The 22,103-nt window shown below is 37.0% G+C and overlaps 1 protein-coding gene across 4 annotated transcripts in view; it reads right to left on the bottom strand.

Moving 5' to 3' along the window:
• The window catches only part of LOC145988803 (nuclear factor NF-kappa-B p105 subunit-like), a 200,691-nt gene that overhangs the window by 6,599 nt on the left and 171,989 nt on the right, over positions 1-22,103 (bottom strand). For all 4 annotated transcript variants that reach the window (XM_083123997.1, XM_083123998.1, XM_083124000.1 and 1 more), the window contains 9 exons: positions 19,891-20,085; positions 17,623-17,849; positions 16,122-16,252; positions 12,900-13,014; positions 11,152-11,368; positions 9,890-10,062; positions 8,709-8,813; positions 1,522-1,725; positions 99-189 (listed from right to left, as the gene is read on the bottom strand). In XM_083123997.1, coding sequence (XP_082980123.1) covers positions 99-189; positions 1,522-1,725; positions 8,709-8,813; positions 9,890-10,062; positions 11,152-11,368; positions 12,900-13,014; positions 16,122-16,252; positions 17,623-17,849; positions 19,891-20,085 — 1,458 coding nt within the window. The remainder of the gene's footprint in view (positions 1-98; positions 190-1,521; positions 1,726-8,708; positions 8,814-9,889; positions 10,063-11,151; positions 11,369-12,899; positions 13,015-16,121; positions 16,253-17,622; positions 17,850-19,890; positions 20,086-22,103) is intronic.

Raw genomic sequence — 22,103 nt, 5'->3', positions numbered from 1 at the left:
CGATTCCCTGTGCAAGGAACACAGTGCTTTGTATTCCACTTTAGCACATCTGAGTATAAAACAAGAGTTAAAAACATTATTATTAAAATTGTTTGTACCTGATTCAGTAGGCTCTGGGGATTCTTCTTTTATCTCTATAATTTCTTCCTTTTGCTCTGAAACCAGTCTGTTGTGAAGTAGCTCAACCAACTGAAATTTAAAAAGGAACAGGGTATTGCACTCCAATTACAAGCATCAAGTTACCAGTGTTGTTTTAAAATATTCAAAGAATTACATCAGAACATAAAAAAATGCCTGTTATGTAACCACAAAATACAGTTTTGTCACATAATATTCATACAAAATCAGTGGAAACTGAATTTTGCATAACTTCCAGGATAATTAGATAACTATCATGTGTCATATTTGTGGAACCCTGTGAATGAAGAAACCAACAGATACTTTCCAATACTGGTACCACTGGTATTGGCAGATATCGATACATCAGGATCGGTATCGGCTCAGCCCTAATCCTATTATTAGAGGCATGCATATTTCGTTTTTGATGAAAACACGAAATGTGGAATAACACATCGTAATGTTAATTTTTCATGTTTCTGAAAGGTGTGTGGTGCATTTTCCTACTGTGTTTTGTAACGAAATAATGCAAAATGAACTGAAAACTGCGAAATAGACTCAAACACAAAATTTAGAGTTTATTTACAGACTTTCTGAAGTCATAATTATCCTGTGAGTTATGTAATTCATGGAAAATTGATTAAGTTTGCTGTAAATATTTCAGAAACAAAAATGGACCCTTTTATACAGGAATAAACTTAATATTCTGGTAATGACATAAATGTGTAATTAGAAGAGTTATGTTTATTTTGTGTAGTAAGTGCAGTTTCAATCAAATTTGGATTATATTCATATTTTTAAAACCAAAATGTTATTTTATATAATGCTTTTGAACCCAAAATTGACTCAGTTTTTGTACCAAAAATTTGCTTACTTATTTACCAAAAATATGTGCCTCTACCTATTATTATTACATTTAACAAATAATATGATATGTGCAGATGTTATTAGAATAATTTAATCAAGAAGACTTAGGTGGACAGGGTATGTGGCATGAATGGGAGAGGAAAGAAAGAGTTTACAGCATTCTTGTTGGGAAACCTGATGGCAAGAGACCTGTAGGAAGGCCAAGGTGAAGATGGAGGGAAAACGTTGACATGGACCTGAAGGAAATTGGTGACATGGACCTGAAGGAAATTGGTAAGGATGGAAAATATTGGATTGATCTTGCCCAGGATAAGGACAGATGGAAAGCTTGTGTTGCTGCAGGCATAAAGCTCAGAGTTTAAAAAAAACTAGAGAGTTAAGTCAGTATATGATATGTGGTCTCAACAAATTCATACAAATTTCTTACTTCTAATAATAAATGTAAATGATGCTCTACAATGTAACATATTTGAAAAGTAACCAGAGCTTAGTGAAATATGGCCACATTACACTGTTCATTCAGGTTCGTTTACTTACCTTGTCATTGCCTTGTGCCAATTCTAAAGGTGTCTCGCCAATGTATTCCTCGTTTTGCTCTATGGGGATGCTTTCGTCTTCTTCTGTGTCATCTTCCTCCTCCTCCTCTTGTTTGATTTCTATCATTTCACCTTCATCACTTTTTACGTATTGCACTGTTTTGCATCTTTGTTGCCTTGTGTGATTTCTCAGCATGGGATCAGCCTGTAATGAAAAATTAAGTTATACTTGATTGATTGGTTGAATTAAGATTATTTTATGTTTCTTTTCTGCCACAGCTATTTGTGACAATGATGATGAGTGATGATTAAGACCCGGGACTTAACAGTACTTTAGAATCTCTCATTACATGGTTGAAAGTAGCGTGCTACTTGTAACGTCCCTACTGTAGCTAACTACAAAATTTGTAGCTGTAGCAGCGCTACATTTTGAAAATTGTAGCTGTAGCTGTAGCAAAGTTACAAAATTCCTGTAGTTGTAGTGCAAATTTCGCTACAGCTACATTTCTTCTCAGCATTTTGAGGTAAATTATGAAGTGGTAACAGCATAACAAAATTTGACAATAACATTTACTTTTTTAGGAGGTTCATAAAGACAAAATCTACTACATGGAAATATGGATAATGTACATTATAAATATCTTGATATCGCAGATTATAGATATCTGCGCAATTTATTTCATTAGTATCTGAATAATTCTAATACCCAGATAACTAACATGAATATGTTCTGGCTAACAGCTACTTTTTTTTAAGCTGCATCGCTATTTTGGGGAGAAACATGCCTCATTTTGCGACACCACTGGAAAAGAATGCCTCGTTTGCGCCATCCTCTGAACAAATCCTGTGGATATCCATCCATGGTGTAAGAGACAGCAAAATGTCAATAATTACTGTGTAAAACACAACTTGCAGTGCAAAAACGTGTTACACAAGAACGATACACATACACTTTCTGGAATTACAATCTTTTTCGTCATGATGTTTGTTCACAAATTTTAAAATTACGAGGGTTGTTCAAGGAAAAAGTTTCCCTATGTTGCAAAAAATTTATTTCTTTAGTTACAGACAAAAATCAAGTTGCACCAAGTAGCATGGTCCTTTCTCACTTCTCAACATACAGTAATTTCCAAGGTGGCACAAGCATTTGTCCCATCTTCATTTCTCGAAGTTTATCCTATGTTAGTGATGCTGAATGGGGATGAGCATTGTCATCCAAAAGAAATGACACCAGCAGAAAGCAGTCCAGGATGTTTGCAGAGAATTGTTTATTTCACTTTCTCCAGTGTTTGGCAATAACATGCAGCATTGACTGTTTCCCCTTTCTTCAAAAACTCTGTGAGCAATACTCCACACTGCCAAAACAGTTGTTCCGCCATGATTCGCTACTCCTTATGGCCAGGGCATGTTTCTCACTGCATGACTCACGCTAGTCACGTGCTGCGCATGTGTGGTAGCCCGCATGAACATTGCATTGCGTATAAATGTAGAGGAAAGATGAAAGAACACATTGGTAGTTTCATTTCATTTATCGGGCTCTCACTTTCTCCCCAAAAAAAAAAAAAAAAGGGAAACTTTTTCCTTGAACGACCCTTGTAAGATACATTTAGAACACTTGGGCTTACATATCAATTTGCTCAATATATTTTATGATGTAAAAAGTATGTACGAGTTATTGACTTTTCTGAAGAAACTACAATTTTCTTTAGTTAATATACAATATCCAAATTTATGTATATTTTTCCTACTTTTACATCACTTTTCTGAAACTCACATTCATGAGAATGAGGATGAATGGTTTATTTATTAATTAGAGTCGCCTTATGCCACTTTTGGCTAATTTTGAGAATGAGGAAGAATGATGAATGATGATGAGCAGTGTAAGCAATGGAGGAGCAGGAGGTTGCCATCCTTCCAACTAGGCATCTTTCCTAGTTCTTCTTCTATGTCCAATTTATGCACAGATAAGCTAATCAAGACTGGATCCGAATCACTATGTGCCTCCGGAGGGCCAGGTATCGAACCTGGGCCCCTTTGATTACAAAATTTCCACTGTGTCTTCAGGGATGCATTCCCAGCAGAAAAATTTACATTTAGTATCGCTCGTCCTGTTTCTCATTTATACCATAGAACCATCCCCCCGCTAGCTCCAAGGTTCGAGCAAACACCCCCTCCCCAAAACAAACATACTGTTTCAGGGCTAAGAAGATAAAATTTTAAATTGAAGATATCACATTTTAATGACATTCCCCTATTGCACAACACTGATAGTTAATTTCGATATATATGATAAATTGCAATTAAAAAATAGTCAGTGACAAATATTTTCGATATGACTTAATGAGCAGAACCTGCACACATGTTAGGTAAGACCTCGTTCCATTAATCTTCATGTGGGCAGCAGGAATATATAATAAGAAACATGATCATTGCAAAGCATAGTTTACCCTCCAAATATTGCTCCTATTTCCAGTATTTAATTTAAAACTGCCCCTACTTTGTCTCTACGTAGGCATAGTAATATACTCTAGAAGAGCAGAGGATAAAACAGCCAGGGACCAGTGACATATCCAGAGGTGGATTGTGTTTTGAGAGCCCCGCTAGCCATCAAGTTGGATCTCTCATTTTCTTATGTTAAATTGAACAGACAGAAATGCGAGAACACACAGGGGTCATGTTTCTATGGGGTAGTTTTTAAAACTGTTTTATATAAACTTTTAGTGGAAATGTCAGTTATAGAATAATTATTAATGAAGGATATCAGTCATAATTATCTACATATTCAGAAAATGTGGTTATCCATCATGTTTGCAACAATTATAATTCTTGAAAGAGTCAGTGAGATATATTTTTCGTTAAAAATACTGCCTTCGTATCAGCCTATTAAAAAATGAAATATTTATTCTCAAGAAAAATGATGTGCAAAGCAAAAATAATCCTTCAACATTTTTTTTGTGTCTAGTTGTAATCATTTGAGTAACACCCTAAAATAAAACCCACATATGAAATTTGAATTGATATCTCACTTACTTAGGTACGCTATTCTCAAATACTATAGCAAAAAAAGGTAAATGAAGTAACACTACTATCAAAATTATCGAATGACAGAAATCATAATAAATAACAGAATCTATTTTCCAGTAAGTACAACTATTATAATAGGGTCTTCTTTTGAATATCCATATGGTTGTTTTAAGTTGTTTTTTGCGCAAAAGTAGCGAGTAGCGAACAGGAGTAGCGTAGCAAGCTACTTTTTGGTAAATGTAGCTGTAGCTGTAGTGAAGCTACTTTTAAAAGTAGCATTGTGATCACTGGCAGTCAGTATCCTCCAGGGAAGATCAACTAGGGTGGGAGGTGGGGTATTAAATGAAGTCAGAATCCCTTTAACCGAAGAATGTAGTGGGAAAGTACTGAAAATATCGTGAGGTTGAATGCAATTATCCTAAGTTTCATTTACTGTTAATTATGTTAGTACACCTTTGTGGAAACTAAAGCATAATAGGCAGTTTACTACAGATCTGGTAAACCTAGCAATCAATACACAAACACAACTTTTTTTAAGGCAGATCTTAACTATATAGAATCTGAAAAGCAGTCTACATAATTTTTGTCAGAACGTATTACACTCAATATTATTTGTGTTCCAAAATGCACATATCATCTTGTGACAGCAATCAATACACAAACAACATTTTAGGGGGATCTTAATACAGTGCGTCCATTTCGATCTTCAGCCGAGAGATCGGGAGAAGCGTGGCAGGCGGCGCTGACGGAGATGCCGACATTTGCGACCCGTAATGCCAGCTTATTTTTATGGACATATGCAGACATTTATATAAATATTGCAAAACGAGCACTAACCTGTGTTATAATTTATCATCTGTAATTCTTCCAAGTTCTGCCCTTATATACACAAATAAATACGCTTTAGAAATGGTGTTAAGAGCCACAGATAATAGAACATTTCAATCATAATTTTGACCAGTAACGTCCTGCTTAAGTTTATATCCTTGAAAGAGTTTTGTGGCGATGGGAATCGTTTGGAGGTTTCGAATGTGCAACACTGTTTCAAGATTACGCTGCAGACGAAACTGTTAAAAGTGAATGGTTTTCGTGAGCTTCCTTGCAATCCGAAATATCCGAGCTCGAGTTTTTTTTGTTCCTTTGCCACTAGATGAAGACAGAGCTGTGAATATAGTGGCGAGCAATGTAAACCAAGAGCGTGTTAATTTCATACTGTGCGCAAGAGTGTTATTCTTGGTTACTTGCAGTTACTTGTTTGTGTTATTGCAGTGTGTATGTGTGTTGTGTGAGTTAGACGATTGGAATGCCAGCCGCAAGGTTCACGTTAGAACAAAGAATTTTTATGTATGACACTTACGTGAAAACAGACTCGTGTCGAGACGTGTGTAGGCAATTTGTACAGAAATTCCCAGGCGTTTCACCTCCACATGGAGATACGGTTAGACATCTTGTGCTTAAATTACGAGAAACTGGATCGTTAAATTTTAAAACACCTAAGCAAAAACGACGGATTCTAACCGAAGCAAAACTGGATAATATTGGTGCAGCGTTAGAACGTTCTCCAAACAAACCTCTACGCCGTGTTTCAAAAGAGGTGGGCGTGTCAAAATCATCGGCACATACAGCCACTAAGCTACTAAAATTAAAACCGTAATCTTATAACACAGGTTAGTGCTCGTTTTGCAATATTTATATAAATGTTTGCATATGTCCATAAAAATAAGTGGGCATTACAGGCCGCAAGTGTCGGCATCTCCGTCAGCGCCGCCCGCAACGCTTCTCCCGATCTCTCGGCTGAAGATCGAAATGAATGCACGGTATATAGAACTTGAAAAACATCCGTTCCACAATGCACTTACAATCTAGCTGCAGAAGTTAATGTTCGTGGCATTCTATTCACTCGCCGTTACACACTGCTGTGTGCCTGGCTCAAACGACAAGTGATCTTGAAACTCCTGTACTCAATTGCCGATAGAGTATGGGTTGTAATGTACTGACAGGCCCGTAGCCAGGCAGGGCCCCTTGACATTAGGTAAAACTATTGTATATTCTAATTTGTTTGCAGTGAAGAGTGGAAATGTAGACAGCAGATATTATTTGGCTCACAACTTGATGAAAGATAAATTCACAGAACATGAACAGCAGCTATTATACCCATTCGCCGAAGTCTAAGTAGCGGCAAGTATTTACAAGATTCTCTAAACCAATGGTTCCCAAAGTATGTGCCGCACCACCTTGGGGATCTGTGCCTAGCCTGCGGGGGAGCAGCGAAATGTTCCAATATTTTCACAGAAATGATATGATTTTTCTAAATATGTGCTTATTTAGTACTTTATACAATAAGATGTTTCTGAACTTGAAGCAACCCAACCACACTAACTGAGCATTGCAAGTGTTCAATAGGTCAACATTCTGACTTGGACACCGTGGAATAGTTTGGGTATCCCAATTCTAGAGTTTAGAATTTTTTCCCAGAGGGGAGCTTCTTTATCTGTAACTTCCCAACCCCTGTCGCAGCCTCTCCTTTGACAGAAATCTGTGACTTTGACATCATCATCCACATTCCTTCCACATCTGTATCAAATGTCAGATCACAAGTTTTTGGAAATAAGGTGAGTCTTATTGCATCTGCTGGGGGTGGAATGTACGGTAGCAACTATGATTGAAGTGAATATTGTTCATTTTTACTTGTATGATATAAATAATTGTGTTCAAAAATAGTATGGAGTCTGCATTAAGGGATGGTGTCACGGCCAGTCAATTAACACTTCTAGAAGACATACAAATATGTACTAGTTTCTTCAATATCTCTAATTTTATATTTTACATTAACTTAATGACCCCCACACACATCCTGTTAAACTTTAGAAAAATGAATTTTGCTTATAAGCCCCCCTCCCCCCCCCCCCCCCCCCCCGGAGAGCAATTCTGGCTACGAGCCTATGTACTGAATGCTATTTTTACTTTTGACTGTTGTGAGAAGCAAAAAAAAAAACGTAAAGAAATGAGAAAAATAAAGGAATGAGAACAATTGAAACTTCTTTACTTTCTGGTGATTCTCATGCCCCACAACAATGACAGAGAACGTTTTTCCTAAATAATGTTGACACTGCTCTTATCAATTGACGGAAGGATGTTCTGTTCCAGTTGTAAGAAAAGACATCATCATCTCTTAATTTCTTAGTCTGTAATTTTCTTATCCTGACATTGATAATATAAACTGTGTGTTGTGCTAAAGATAAGAATAAATTACAAAATAACCAATTATATGCAAGACAACTACGAAATTATGCAGAAATATGTCTTCTTACAAGAAAATTGAAGAAATATGTTGTAAAAACACGAAATTGGCAAAATATGTCAAATATGCATTATCAAGTTCGTCTATTTCAGCTAATTTTTATCAGATACATAAAGATCTCATCCCAATATTCAATCCGATTCCAAATAAAAAATATGTTACAACATAAAGTCCCGGGCCCTAATGATGATATGATGAAATTGATGAATGGCTGCTCACAAAGAACATGCATGCCCAGACTAGGATTTGAACCCAGGACCCCTAGCATTGTGGCATAATGTGCCACGGATCAGCAATTAAGTTATGCATCAATGTGTAAATTAATACATAATATAGTTTGTGTAAAAATAAATAACAGGATATACATATTCAATTTGTGAACTTTAATTTGTATACAATACAATGTTCTCTCAGTGGTATGACTTTTCTATATTCTAAACATTTTAATGCACAGAAATGATATTAATTTATAGATAAATCGAAGTACAGTAAATGAGGGACATGGCAAACAACTGAAAAAAAAATCAATCAAATTACAACTTAAATAAATACCCAAGGTAAGTGTAATGGATATGATAATTACATTAACAAATTATTTTCAAATACTAATAAAATGATCCTTATGTACAACTAGCAAAACTGCATGCCAAGAAACACATTTTTTATATAATTACAAGATCAAGTAACTTTTTTTATAATTTTAGATATGAATCCAAGAATACTGGCCTGACAAAAGTTGCAATTTAACACATAATGTTCCAAAATTTACAACTTCTGTGCATGCACTTTCTCATATCCATATCTCTTACATGCATTACCATATGTAAAATGCGTAAACATATAATTATAAAGTTCAAATTTACCTTTGCGTCCAACAAAATCTCACACAGTTCCAAGCTCTGTAGAGCACAAGCTATATGCAATGCAGAATTTCCTGATAAGTTTTGATGATTCACATTGATCTTTGTCTAAGGACAAAAAAGAAAAGAATAGACCATCAGAACATGAATAAATATTAAATTCTTCCGTCACTATATCCTCAATTCTAAAGATAAAAAAAAAGGCTTCTATGCAAGTTAGAAATGAAGCAATATAAAATATATCCTGACACTGACAGGCAATTGATGTACAATTTTCTAATACCAATAACCTCTATTCTACCACTTTTGATATAAAATTGCAAAAAGGTTCCATCAAGAGCCTGAATTATTTATTACATTTCTTCAAGAGTGTACATACTCAGGGCACTGCAAAGGTTTGCCTTAGAAGAAGAAACTGCATATTTAGTACTTTTCTTTACAAAACCAAAGTGTATGAATTATACTTGTATACTCCTAAAAATAATTATCACAATTATTGGCAATTTTACCACTAATATGCAGTAGCGTGATCAAGGGACAGTTGGTGGGGCTCATAACCTGGCATACTATGCCTGGGCCCCTGGCATACTATCATATATATATATATATAATTTAATAAATTAAAAAAAAAAACATCAAAAGGCAGGGAAAGCTGGCAAATTGAGGGCAGACTACCAAAAAAAAGTATACATACCCCTCCTTCAACCTCTTTTAAAAATCCTGGACACGCTACTCCTGATATGATACATTAACCAAAACTGAGTACCGATTAATCTGTTCCATTCATTCCTACTAGAAGGCAAGTTATAATTACATTGTACCCTCCTGTTCACATAAAGTGGCACATACTTCAACTGTACAACCTCATAAAATGTACCACCTCATATGAACAGGAGGAGTGTACCAGGTTTTAACTTTGGTGCACATTTACCAGATATTCTACTATAGAAAACTAATGGAAAGTGTAGGTATGATCTGGACCAAACGTGGGTATCAAATCCTGTCACTGAGTAGGGACAGTACTTCTGTGGTGTGAGCAGTGCATATGGTATGACAGAGTCCAGATTTCAGTCCTGGTAAAACTTGAATTTTCATTAGGTTTCTACCAAATAGTGCCCTTTTCTATTTATACTGGAACAAATGCATTATTTCAACATCATGCAGTTATTTCTACATCTGTTTACCTTTTCTAACAGGAACTTGGTGATCTCCATGTCCTTTTTCTCTACAGCCATATGTAAAGCTGTTCTACTCAACGTACCATCAGATTCATTCACATCTACTCCTGCATCAACAAGCATCTTGACGCTCGTCAGATCTTGGCTCAGGACGGCCAGATGGAATGGTGTAAGTCCACCTGACAAGAAAAAAAAAATTGGTTAAGAATTTGAGATACATATCAAACAATACAAAGTCATTTTAAAGTTAATTACATTACAGAAACAATAAATAAATATAGATAAAGTAGGAGAGAGTAAACACTTATCACACAAAGAAAAGAAAGGTTGATATTTTGCAGCCTGGCCGCATGTTCACCGTAGAGAAGAAGAAAGATTGCGTCGGTATTGAAGCGTAGACAGAAAGTGATAGGTAACAGGCATCGATGAGAAAGTACTTTGGCTAGTGAAGTGTTTACTGCATGGTTGGTGATGGGTGAAGTTCGGGAAAGGAAAAAGGGGGGAGGATTATTGGGTGGCTAGGTTGAGTCTAAGGGGGTATAGGGGGTAATAAGTAGATAATAGCCTCACAGACACAGTCATTAAAGGTGGTATTATGGCTGTTTGTGTGGGTGGCAACAGTGAGGTCAGTTTGAAGAATGACGGTTATTGATTCTGAGATTTAGGGGGGGGATAGAGGTTTTGCCAAGGTAAAGTCACCACAGTCATTTTACAGTTCACTGAGGAAGTTCCAACCATTATTAAAGTTAAGCCGATATCAGCAGCATCAGTACAGAATAGTAATGGTTGCAATTTCATGGCCAGATAGATAATAATACTTTCACAAGAGTCTGGGTATCACTGAAGGTACCTTACACATCCACCGCACTCTCATCTCTAGAAAAAGTTCTTGCTGCAGTTATGTGAATTCTGTGTTTGGCAGAATTTATCGTCTTCGTGCAAAATTGCAATGACAGCTACTGTACAGTGGGACCTCAGGAAAAAGAAGCTGCATTGAACCACGTGTCATGTGTAATCATACTTGCACATGGAGAGGGGTCCTGTGTATTCATACTTGCACATGGAGAGGGGAAGATGCACGAAGTGTGGCCCCACTATAGTAGTTTTCTTCTTCGCCCTTGCCATAACATCAAGTCCAATAAATTCTACAATGCTAAAAGAGCACGAACTTACAAAAGCCACTTTGAAACAGAAGACTGCTTAACCTGCCCTTCATTCACATTTCACTCCCCTTCTCCCTTCATCTTTCAGCTGACAATTGTACCTACCTTCATAGTTCCTCAGATTAAGCTCCGCTTTGTATCTGCTATCCACATAATTATTTTTGTTCAGCAGTTCCTTTAGACATTCACTGTGAGAATGTAATGCAGCAAGATGCAATGTTGAGTTGCCAGCAGAGTCTACTGCATTGGGATTCGCCTCACTTCGGACAAGCATTTTAACCATTTTCGTCTCATTGTGGAGGACGGCCAAGTGCAAAGGAGTCTGTAAACAAGTACAAACATTGTGAAAATAAGATCATTAGCTGCTTCACAAAACTGTTTAGTGTCAGATAATGCACAACACAATCTTTAATACACCTGACAAATTGCCATTTTAACAAGTAACATGTATTTCTTCACAATGTTCCGAACAAGTAACATTTATTTCTTCATGATGTTCCTAACAATCAATATATTTTAATATAATTAAGAACTTAAGTCTTAAAATACTGATTAAAATACAGGACTGATAAAATACTGTTAAGCAACCTTACATGGCAATAATTAAAACTGATATAGGGAGAAAAAAAAATGCTTGGAACAAATGATTTGTAGGAAATGATTTGTAGGACTAGAGTTGATTGAAGTGGTGCCTTTAACATATCTCAAACCTGGAGCATTGGCATGGAATGCCATCATCACGACTTTGATCTCCGTTATAGCCATATTTTTCGCTGATTTTATAATGAGTAATTTCAATTAGAATTGACTATAAAATAGAAGGCATCTTCCCTCAGGTACATTAGGTAAATCTATTGCATACACAAGTTCTGCATGGTTCAATTACACAGTGGTAATGGTCTCACTTTAAATTATGGGTACAATATAAATTAATCTAACTAAGCATAAACAAACTTTTGAGTAAAATACTAATACAGTATAACCCCATGTACAAACCCTAATTATCAGAAAAAGTCTGGAAAAAAGGGAAATACAAAAAAATCTGAAGTGCATAATAAAACCCATTGAGGAAACCAAATTTTGGTATGAATATTTTTTTATATTTCCATGTATTACCAGTGAAAGAAAATTGGAATACATTTGTTTTCTTTTTATATCATATTGTGCATAAATTGATAAATTGTAAATGCTTAAAACTGACATGTTTACGACAGCATTACTATGGAACCACTACATTTCATTTTAATCAAGCATGTATATTTTAACACTGTCATATACTTTCATTTACAATATCTTATTTTAAATGCAAATAAGCATGTTTGTTTTCTTTCAGTAATACTGGTTTAAACTGTTGTGTACCATTTTCCTTAATGTTATTCCAATATTCTTGGACCTTATTTGTTTGGACTTTACGTTAACTGTTAATGATGTTCTAATGCACATAATACTCAAAAATTAACTTATGTAGCCTGAATCGTTGAAATGGAAAACTTTCTGCTGAGCAAACCATAAAATAGACAGACCCTCTTTACACAGGACACTGCCAAAAATCCCTCATGTGTTCATTCCATGGTAAGAATACCTATATTATACTATAGGTCCAGTCCAGTATAGAGAAACTTAGAAGCAAAAAAAAATGTAGTACAGTGGAACCTCGACTTTATGTTTTTCAGGGGACCGAGCTCAAAAAACCTAAAATGTGGGAAAATGTAAAATCGAGGAAACTTTTATAGCAATTTGCTCTATTGGGACCATGAATATTGAATGTATAATGTGGGAAAATGTAAAACTGAGGAACATAAAATATACCACAGTATACTACAGTAGCACACTGCTATGTAATATCATCTTACCTGTTTCTTACTGTTGGTGGCATTGATTGCATTGATGTAAGGTCTGTTGTTGAGCATTACAAGCATCTGGACCAGGAAATACCTCTGCCCATTCATCACAGCACAATGAATGGCACTGTAAAATACAATTAGTTAATGTAGCAATCCTGTACAAAAATTACACTAAAAACAGTTAATCGCAAAAACTATCCAATTGTGCAACGTGGAAACACAAAACTTTGTGTACATAAAAACAGTTACCTTAGTTGAATGGTGCAGCCATGACGTCATGCCTCGTAATATTTCTAGAACCATGTCCGACATCACTGAAAAGCTATTACTGAATAATGGGCCCAGGACAAATTAATGAGTGCAACATAAAGTTTCAATAATGCACAATAATAATATATGAGTGAAGGCAAACACACATCTACAAAAACACAGAGTAAACCTATGTAAATGGAGTGACCAAAACACTTGAATAACACTATAAAATAAAGTTCCATGTGAAATTAAGAAGGAAAGAAATGTTAAATTATTCAAAAATTCTCTCAGAATCTAAAAAATCTATTAGAAACATCACCCTACAGCACAGAGGAATTTCTACACCATATCTAACACTGCTTTCTCTGTAGCACAGACATGTAATTATGTAATCAAGTTCATGTAATATATGTATTGTAACTTTAATTATGCTCAAATATGTTATTTACGTAACAAGATGATGTGTTCTATATACTACTACAGATAGAAATATCAACAATGTAGTCAACAGAACAACTGCTATCAAAACTGGTCAAGCCAGAAGAACACCAAATTATAAAAGCAGGAAATCACAAGGGAAGGGGTTACATTCAATCACATGATGGTACAATTGATTTGGGGCATATAATGTATGAAGAATTCTAACAATGGGGAAAAAGTAATATGAAATCCTAAAAGAGAAACCAAGATATACCATAAAAATCAATAGCAGATTAATCAAGGAGGATGAAGGCTTTTAACTGCTGCCCGATAGGCATGTTAAGAGTAAGGAGAATAGCCTGTAATGTAACTGCATCTATCACTGTAAAATGCTTCAATGTAAATATATATATACAGTGGAACCGCGAGTTTTACATCCCCCCATATACATTCAATTCTGGTGGTCCCAACATAGCAAAATGTTATAAAGTTGAAGACTGCGGTGCAAAAACCAGACAGCTCCAAATTATAAAATTTTTCAGGAGACACGAAAAACTGAATAAAAGAATGAAATGTTGAAAAGGTAGGGGTATTCATGTGCAATAGCTAGAAGCAACAGTAACATACATATTGAAGTGTGCAGTCTCGATAGCAACTGCTGCATGCTGCCGAGTGAGAACCAGGCTGCTCCAGGAGCTGTCTGCGATGATGTGCCGGCAGAAACACCCCAGGCAACTCCTTTTCCATTCCTACTACGGAACAAATCTCTGGAGCTGTCCGATTCTTGCACCAGCAGATAAGAGCATTTTCTTCATGATAAGATTACAGCAAAAAAACAATTTTGACCAAAAAGTGGAGTTGTCTGGTTCTTGCACCGGGAGTCTTCAATTTTCCTTGATTTTATATTTTCCCACATCTTGAAGTTTTCAGCTTGGTCCCCTCAAAAACATAAAATTGAGGCTCCATTGTGTATATATATCTATGAAGTATTTTGTGAATCGAGAAGATTTTAATCCACAACTCTGTTAGATTAATGAAGTATAGTTGCAATGGAAATCTTATAATTTCAATGTTACAATACGTAAGACGGAAGAAATTCTATTTCAACAGAATATTTGAACTGTGTGCCATTATTGCCCATAAGCTAATGTCGCATCTAACATGCCATTTGCTCTAGAAAATTAGATGGCAGTGCAGTTCAAACTTCAAAGAAGTTTATCAGGCTGCATCACCTATTTGCAATATACATGGCATGTCTAAAAGTATCAGACTTTATGCCGGGAAAAGAAAGACACTTATCTGGTATGGTTCACGTCCTAATCTCCATCAAAGTAGCCTCTTTGGGATTTCACACACTTAGCCAAATAAGACTGCCACTGCTGGAAGCACTCCTGGAATGCTTATTTTGTAATGTCACTCAACTCCGCTGTCGCCTTGTGCATAACGTCATTTGGCTGTCAAAACTGAAGCCTTTCAGTGGAGATTTTAGCTTCAGGAAAAACAGGAGTCACATGGAGCCATGGCCATCATAATCATCATCATCTGCAGTTATTACGGTGTTAAGAAACTGCATCCCTGTTGACATTCTCCAGCATATCATGTGCGACAAATACGACGTCACGTGGAAGTTCTCGCTGTTCCTGCGAATGCAGCTTGGGCACAAGTTTAGCTGCTACCTTGTGCATGCCTAAATCCTCCCGTAAAATTAAATACACAGAATCTTTGATAATACCAATGTCATCAGCAATTACCCTGACTGCCAAACGACAATCTTCCATTATCAAAAACCTCAGTTTCTCAATATTTTCTGCATTCCAGTTTGTTGATGGCCTCCCAGAATGCTGCTCATTCTCCACCCATGTGCGGACATTTCTGAAGTGGTTGTATCAGTCCATGGCATCATCGTCAAACACCTCGTGAATTTTGCAAATTGTTTCCGTTTCTGCATCCCCAAGATTCTGGCAAAACTTGATGCACTGGCAAAACTTGATGCACTATCTCAGGGCTTCCCCGATGGTGCAGTGGTTGCATCCTCGTCCTGTAATCAAGGGGTCCTGGGTTCAATACCCAGTGGAGACACATAGTGGTTCGGATCTCACTTTAAGCTGTAGGTCCAGTCCCGATTAGCCTTACTGTGCATGAAGGTTCTCTTTACCTCTGTGCAGAGTGTAACCGAACTACCATAGATATTTTCCACTCGAAAAGAAAAGGTCGGACACTTTTTAGACAGGCCACATAATCTGCAGCCGCATGGTGCACTCCATTATTATTGTGCCAGCTTCTGTAGTGGAGATGTTAACATAATATACTACAAGAGTGCTAGGTTCAAATCCTGACTAAAAACAAACAAACAAACAAACAAACAAACAATCAATCAATCACTCACTCTCTCTCTCCCTCCCTCCCTCCTACCTCACACACTCTCCCTCTCTCTCTCTCTCTCTGTCCCTCCCTCCATAAGATAATAAACAACAATTAACTCCCAGACTTTTGCTTCTTATTACTTATTAATACAGAGAACAAGCAACATAAAAAAATGATTATTACTTAAAGACTTACTTATTGCCATCTTCGGTTTTCAAGTAAAATATTTTCTTCAATTTGTCCATCACAGCTTCAACGCCCAGATTGGAATTCAGGATCTTGGTTACTCTCTGTACAACATCCTGTGCCAAAGTATCACTATGGATCTAGGGAGAAAAAAATAGTGGTACATGATTACACTCGCAATAAAAGTTTATTTTTTATTCATTTTTTTTTACAATGTCATGACATAAATTTCCACAGTAAAAGTTAGTATAAAATGAAACTAAAAAATACTGAATGCCACTTGAGGGCTACAGTTTGCCAAGGACCTATTCATTGCATGAAAGGGTGTCAGAGCATGAAGTTCCATTGTTGCTGCTTCTCTATGGCTTTTTGTATTGGAGTCTGCCACTTCTTTGTTTCACATAGCAGTCCTGTTAACCTCACAATGCTGGATGAATACTACCATGTTGAAGCTCAGCTTCCACTGGGTTCACGCAAAAGGGGAAAGCTCTAACCACTTGGTTATGTAGAATCTCCAGTCTATATAACACAATCTTATGGAGAATCTCCAGTCTATATAACACAATCTTCATTTCAATTTTTGTCAAAGTTTCACTGTCTCCAGCAGATTGTGATGATGCACTGGCAACAATGCCACAATCTACAAATGCATTCTCATTTGTGTTATAACATTTCTTTACAATATAATTATGTAATAATTCTCTGAATGTTAGTGATGACAGTTCTACATTAGCATGCAATGTTAACTGGACAACTCTCATAGCAATGACCCAAGAATTCAAGCAAATATGGTCCCCTCCCCTCAAAAACTAGAAATGGTAGCATAAATGGAACAAAAATTACTACAGAATTTCTGGGTAGCACTGTGTAGTATTATTTTACTGTAGTTTACGGTTATTACAAGCATAAGAAAACAATTTCTCGTTGTGACGTTTCAGGAGAACACACGCTCCCTTCATCAGACATTTATTTTCATTTAGACTAAAATTGACAACATCCATTATATAACGGATTTTTTTTGTTTAAAAAATTGCTAACCATTGTTATAACTGTATCTTTAGTCAAAATGAAAATACATGTCTGATGAAGGGAGCATGTGTTCTCCTGAAACGTCACAACGAAAAACAGTTTTCTAATGCTTGTAATAACCGTAAACTACAGGAAAATAATTCTACAATGCAAGCAATGCGTACATACAAGAAAAACTGTGTAGTAGTTGGTTAGACACTTAAAATCACAGGGTGCCATAGGATCAGTCCCCACCAAAAGAAATTTGTTCACCTGCAGATGAGAGAAGAAGTGCTCTCTTGAAATGTAGTGTCAGAATAAGTATAGTTAAAAGTGCTAAACAATGGATAAGGTACAATTAAGATTGCATGCTAATACAGTAGCAGTGTAAGTTGTTATACAACACTTCAAAAGATACCCCTTTTTCTATGTCTCAAGAAAGAAATTACTGCACAATCATGTATTATTTAAAAATATGATTAAATCAAATTTTCAAACTCACCACTATTTTATCCGAGTCGCTCATCTCTTTCAACAGAAGTTTTGTCACTGGCTTACCCTGTGGCTTAGCCATTCCTACAGTTTTCTTTGCCGTATCACTGCTTGAAACAGCATCCTGAATTGCAGCTGGTGATTTACTGGACAAAATTTCTGGATTTGTTTTCTTAATAGACACTTTGCTAAACTGTTCTCTGATATCTTCTGCTCCACGACATATTAGCTTGTTGTCTGCAATGTAAATATAAACCTGCATGAGACACATTGCGTGTAGAAAAGTGATAGCACTATATACTCTTCAAGTCTATCATTAATGAAATTACCAAGCAGTTGAGTAGCGTTAATGAAAGTCAAAAGAGTCAAACAAAATGACACTTCTGCCATTGCACCCTTGCACTAAGAAAGAAACAATCAGAAACAATCTTCTTAAAATATTTCTGATCATTGAATCATAACTGTAAAATCCTCTTAATCATAAGGATGTTTTTGTTGATTTGCTTTATTTTGCTTTGCCTCATGTGCCACTTTTGGCTAATTTGCAAAGATGGGGATGAGCGATGATATGATAAAATTGATGAATGGACATTCACAAAAACCTATGCTCAGCTCAGGATTCGAACCCAGGACAACTGCTAACCACTCCACCATGAGGGCCGACACGGATGTGTTTAAACAAGGAACTGACAACTGTATGAATCCAAACTCCCTGAACCCAAAACCAAGTTTTGATTTGTGCTGTCCAATTCTCAAATCCAAGATTCATTACCTTCATCCAGAACCTCATGCGCTGATTACCTGCAACCACATTCCCAAATCCAGAATTATTTTCCTGAATCCAGATTCTCATAGTAAGGTAGCCAGCTTCTCAAATCCAGGATTCATTACCTGAAGCAACATTCTGAAATCCAGGATTTATTACCTGAAGCAAGATTCCCAAATCTAGGATTCATTTACCTGAAGCCACATCCTCAAATTCAGGATTCGTTACCTGAAGCCAGGTTCTCATCACTACCTGAATCAACATTCTCAAATCCTGGACTCATTACATAGTTACCAAATCCTGATTGTCCTGAAGAAGACCCTGGTGTCCAGGGTCAAAATGTTGACATTTTTAACCACTACAGCTATATTGTCCACTTTATTATTGTGAAAAAGGTGGCAACGCAGGCAACAGCAAAGGATCTTTATCATGTACCTAACTTATACTGAACTGCACTACAATTACAACTTAACACAGTGGCGGCCGGCAGCAAGTATGATGGGTCGTGCCAACGTGATCAAGAAATCGAAAAAATAAAAAAAAAACGCAATGCCCCCGCTCCCTCCTTGAGGTTGCCCCACTGGCCAAGATGTTTATTCTCGTTTGGTAACGTGGAAAACAGTGTGGGTTTAAGTAATAACACACTAATACGATTCATCTTCACTCACTAACCTATCTTTATACACTACAGGATACTTCACTAAAAACACAATTACAAGAGGAAGGGAAAACAAATCTTCTCACCTTCTTCTCCCCCATGCACACGTATTCCAACTGGATGTTGACAATATTCTAGACATTTGATGTAAAAAGAAATTGTCGAAATGCCAAAGAAAACTCGCATCACCATAGGATTTTTTACTTTTATATTTTTAAAAAGTCTGGATGGCCCTCTAGGTGCATCTATCTATTATCAAAATGTTCATTTAACTTTGGAAAAATACTAGGTTCGTTTCTCAAAAAGTTGGCAGAAAAGTAGATAGTACCTTTTTCAAGAATTACTTCCCCAACAGGTCTTACAAATTCGTCGTATTTAGCGACTTATCTCTGAGGATGGCAACTGTGTCGACACTGCGAAAGTTCCCTTGCTGTGCCAAAGCGAAAACGGGCATGGGTGGTGTCTTATGGGCTAACCCCATTGGCTAACACCAGCCCCTGCCACCTTCTTCCCGGCTCAAGGTGGAAATGTTACTCGCTGAGACTTCTCACGTGTTTCAACTTGGTTAGGCCAGATCTTGAGTGGCACGGACCGCTGCCTCGCCAAGGGTGCGAAACAGCTGACGATGCAGTGAGGAGGTTGGGGCTGTTCATATCTAGTCTGTGGTTGGGGCGGTCGTCACGTCAGCTTGACCGATTGCAAGATTCGAATCTCCTTGTCTGTAAACTATCAATGTATTAATTTAACAATACTTGGGCTATGTATGCATTTCTTCTGAGGATAGTGCCATGGCACGGCGGCTCTCCCCCTTGAGCCGCCGCTGACTGAACATATAAAGTGGCAATATACATTACCTGTTTCTCTTGGTGTTTTTGATTTCTCTTCCATTGACGTTTGTTTGTCCTTCTTTATATTTTCTGGCAGCTTTGCTTTAGATTTATTGGCATCGCGAACAGGGGCAGAATCAGTTACAAGATCCGCTAGGTCTAAGCTGAGGCCCATAGTTGACGTAACATCATTTTCAACATCCAAGGATTTGTCAAAATATCCTACAAAGAAAAAACAGAAAATTATGTTTGATGCCACTTGTGCTCTGACAAGCCTATCATGGCTCTAAAGTTTACGTCAACGTAGGATCCGAGCACTTAAAAGAGTTCTGTTGGTCAGTTGTCACCATGGTGCCAACGAGAGTTCCTTCCTGCGAAGGTCGTTCATGCCTGTAAGTGTTGCCACCTATGGATCGGAACTTTGTCAACTCTTCAGCCTGAGTGACAACAGACATGTTGAACCGGAAAATTAGCATCTTAATTGCGATATTTATCAGATAATTATTCGGGGGTGGTCCCTCTGATAAAATATCAATATTCTCTAAATTCTTCAAACGGACTGTGTAAAGCATTGTAATACTCCAAAAACTCAACCTGCTCTGCAACACAAGAAAGATGCCTCATTAAGCAATCAATGTCTCTTTGTAAGTTGTTAAATTCAGCATTGCACAATCTTTTCAATAATGCTGACAGAATGAATCAATAAAGTTTGTTAAATGACGACTCCTCCTTACCACAAGAATATAATTATTCTTTAGATGCTTAAATATATGTGCAACCACACATGTATGTCTTTCCAGTGACTCATTGCAAGAGTTGGCTATTCTGCTTGACTCGATAAAATAAAGTTATTGAGCAAGACAGGTTCATAATAATAATAATAATAAAGTGGTTCAACAGCCTTTGAAGGGTCTTGACCAAGGTGCGAAATCACTGCGAATGGGTGGGGGAAGGAGCAAGGAGCAGACAGACACCCCCCCCCCCACACACACACACATATATATATATAACTATATATATTTTTACACACACAATAATGTCATTAAAAGTGTGTGGATCATTAAATAATTAAATTATATTATAAAATATACAATAGATTAAATCAACTGCCCTTCATTCAAAATTCGATTGCAAATTAACATTTTAATAATGCTATGAACAATGATTTGCACGACTAAGGGAGTACAGGCAAAAATTAAGACACATTAAGAAGATAATAGTTTCCTACATAAAACGCACATGTAAATGCTGTTACGTGCTTTGTTCTATTAATACATTTATATTCTTTGCAGGAACTGACGAAAGCCGATGAGAAATGGAGAAGGAATAACAAGTCTGACTAATTTCTGTGTTCTGAGGATTGCTGGTTTCAATGTCCTTAGAAATGAGGCTCCTTGTTGTTCGTTCTTTGTGCGTTTTCGATATTATTCCAGTAAAGTATATTTGACTTCAAAAATTATTTGTTTATCTTACGTTGTTAGAACAAAAACTCTCCACCTGCAAAAGTTTGGTGGGGGGAATTTTAGGACAAGATCGTTGGTGTGGGGGGGGATTCCCACTGTCCCCCATGGGATTTCACACCCTGATCTTGACCTATCTCCCGACTAGCAGTCTCCCTATCACAATCCTATAAAGGTGTGGAGATATTCTACTGGTAATTGGGTGACATGGAGTCAGCACGTCGAACCTCCCCCCCGCCAATATAGATTTCTATGACCGGGTTACACTACTCACTCGTAGCTCCCCAATTTCCTTAGGATGGTGGGTTGCCATCGATCCTATACACATGCCGAGAACCCAGAGACTGAACACAGGTGGACTCGAACCCATGCCGTCCCGCAGTCGGAGCCCAAAGCACAGCGCCTTAGACCACACAGGCACGGTGGAGGACGAGGCAATTTCATATAAACCAAAAAAGCAAAAAATGATAATTTACCTCAAAATGACAAAAAATGTATTTACTTGTTTAAAATTTTGATTAATGGAAAGGTTTGTTAAGGAGTTGGGATGGGATTTAAGTCCACTTTATTCCCAATCGGGACTGGATCTACGGTTTAAAGTGGGATCTGAACCACTATGTACCTTCACCGGGTATAGAACCTGGGATCCCTTGATTACAAGGCAACGACGCTACCACTGCGCATTCGCGGAGGCATCGTTTGCTAAGAAGGATTCTCAAAATCGGTCTTCACGAACTCGAGAAAAATAATATGCGATCAAGAAATCATACAGTTTGTGAA

This window comes from Lepisma saccharinum, chromosome 6 (assembly GCF_977018435.1).
Source record: "Lepisma saccharinum chromosome 6, izLepSacc3.1, whole genome shotgun sequence".
Taxonomy (NCBI): Eukaryota; Metazoa; Arthropoda; class Insecta; order Zygentoma; family Lepismatidae; genus Lepisma; species Lepisma saccharinum.
Note: the sequence above shows the minus strand (reverse complement) of the source record. Positions and strands in the feature narration are given on the sequence as shown.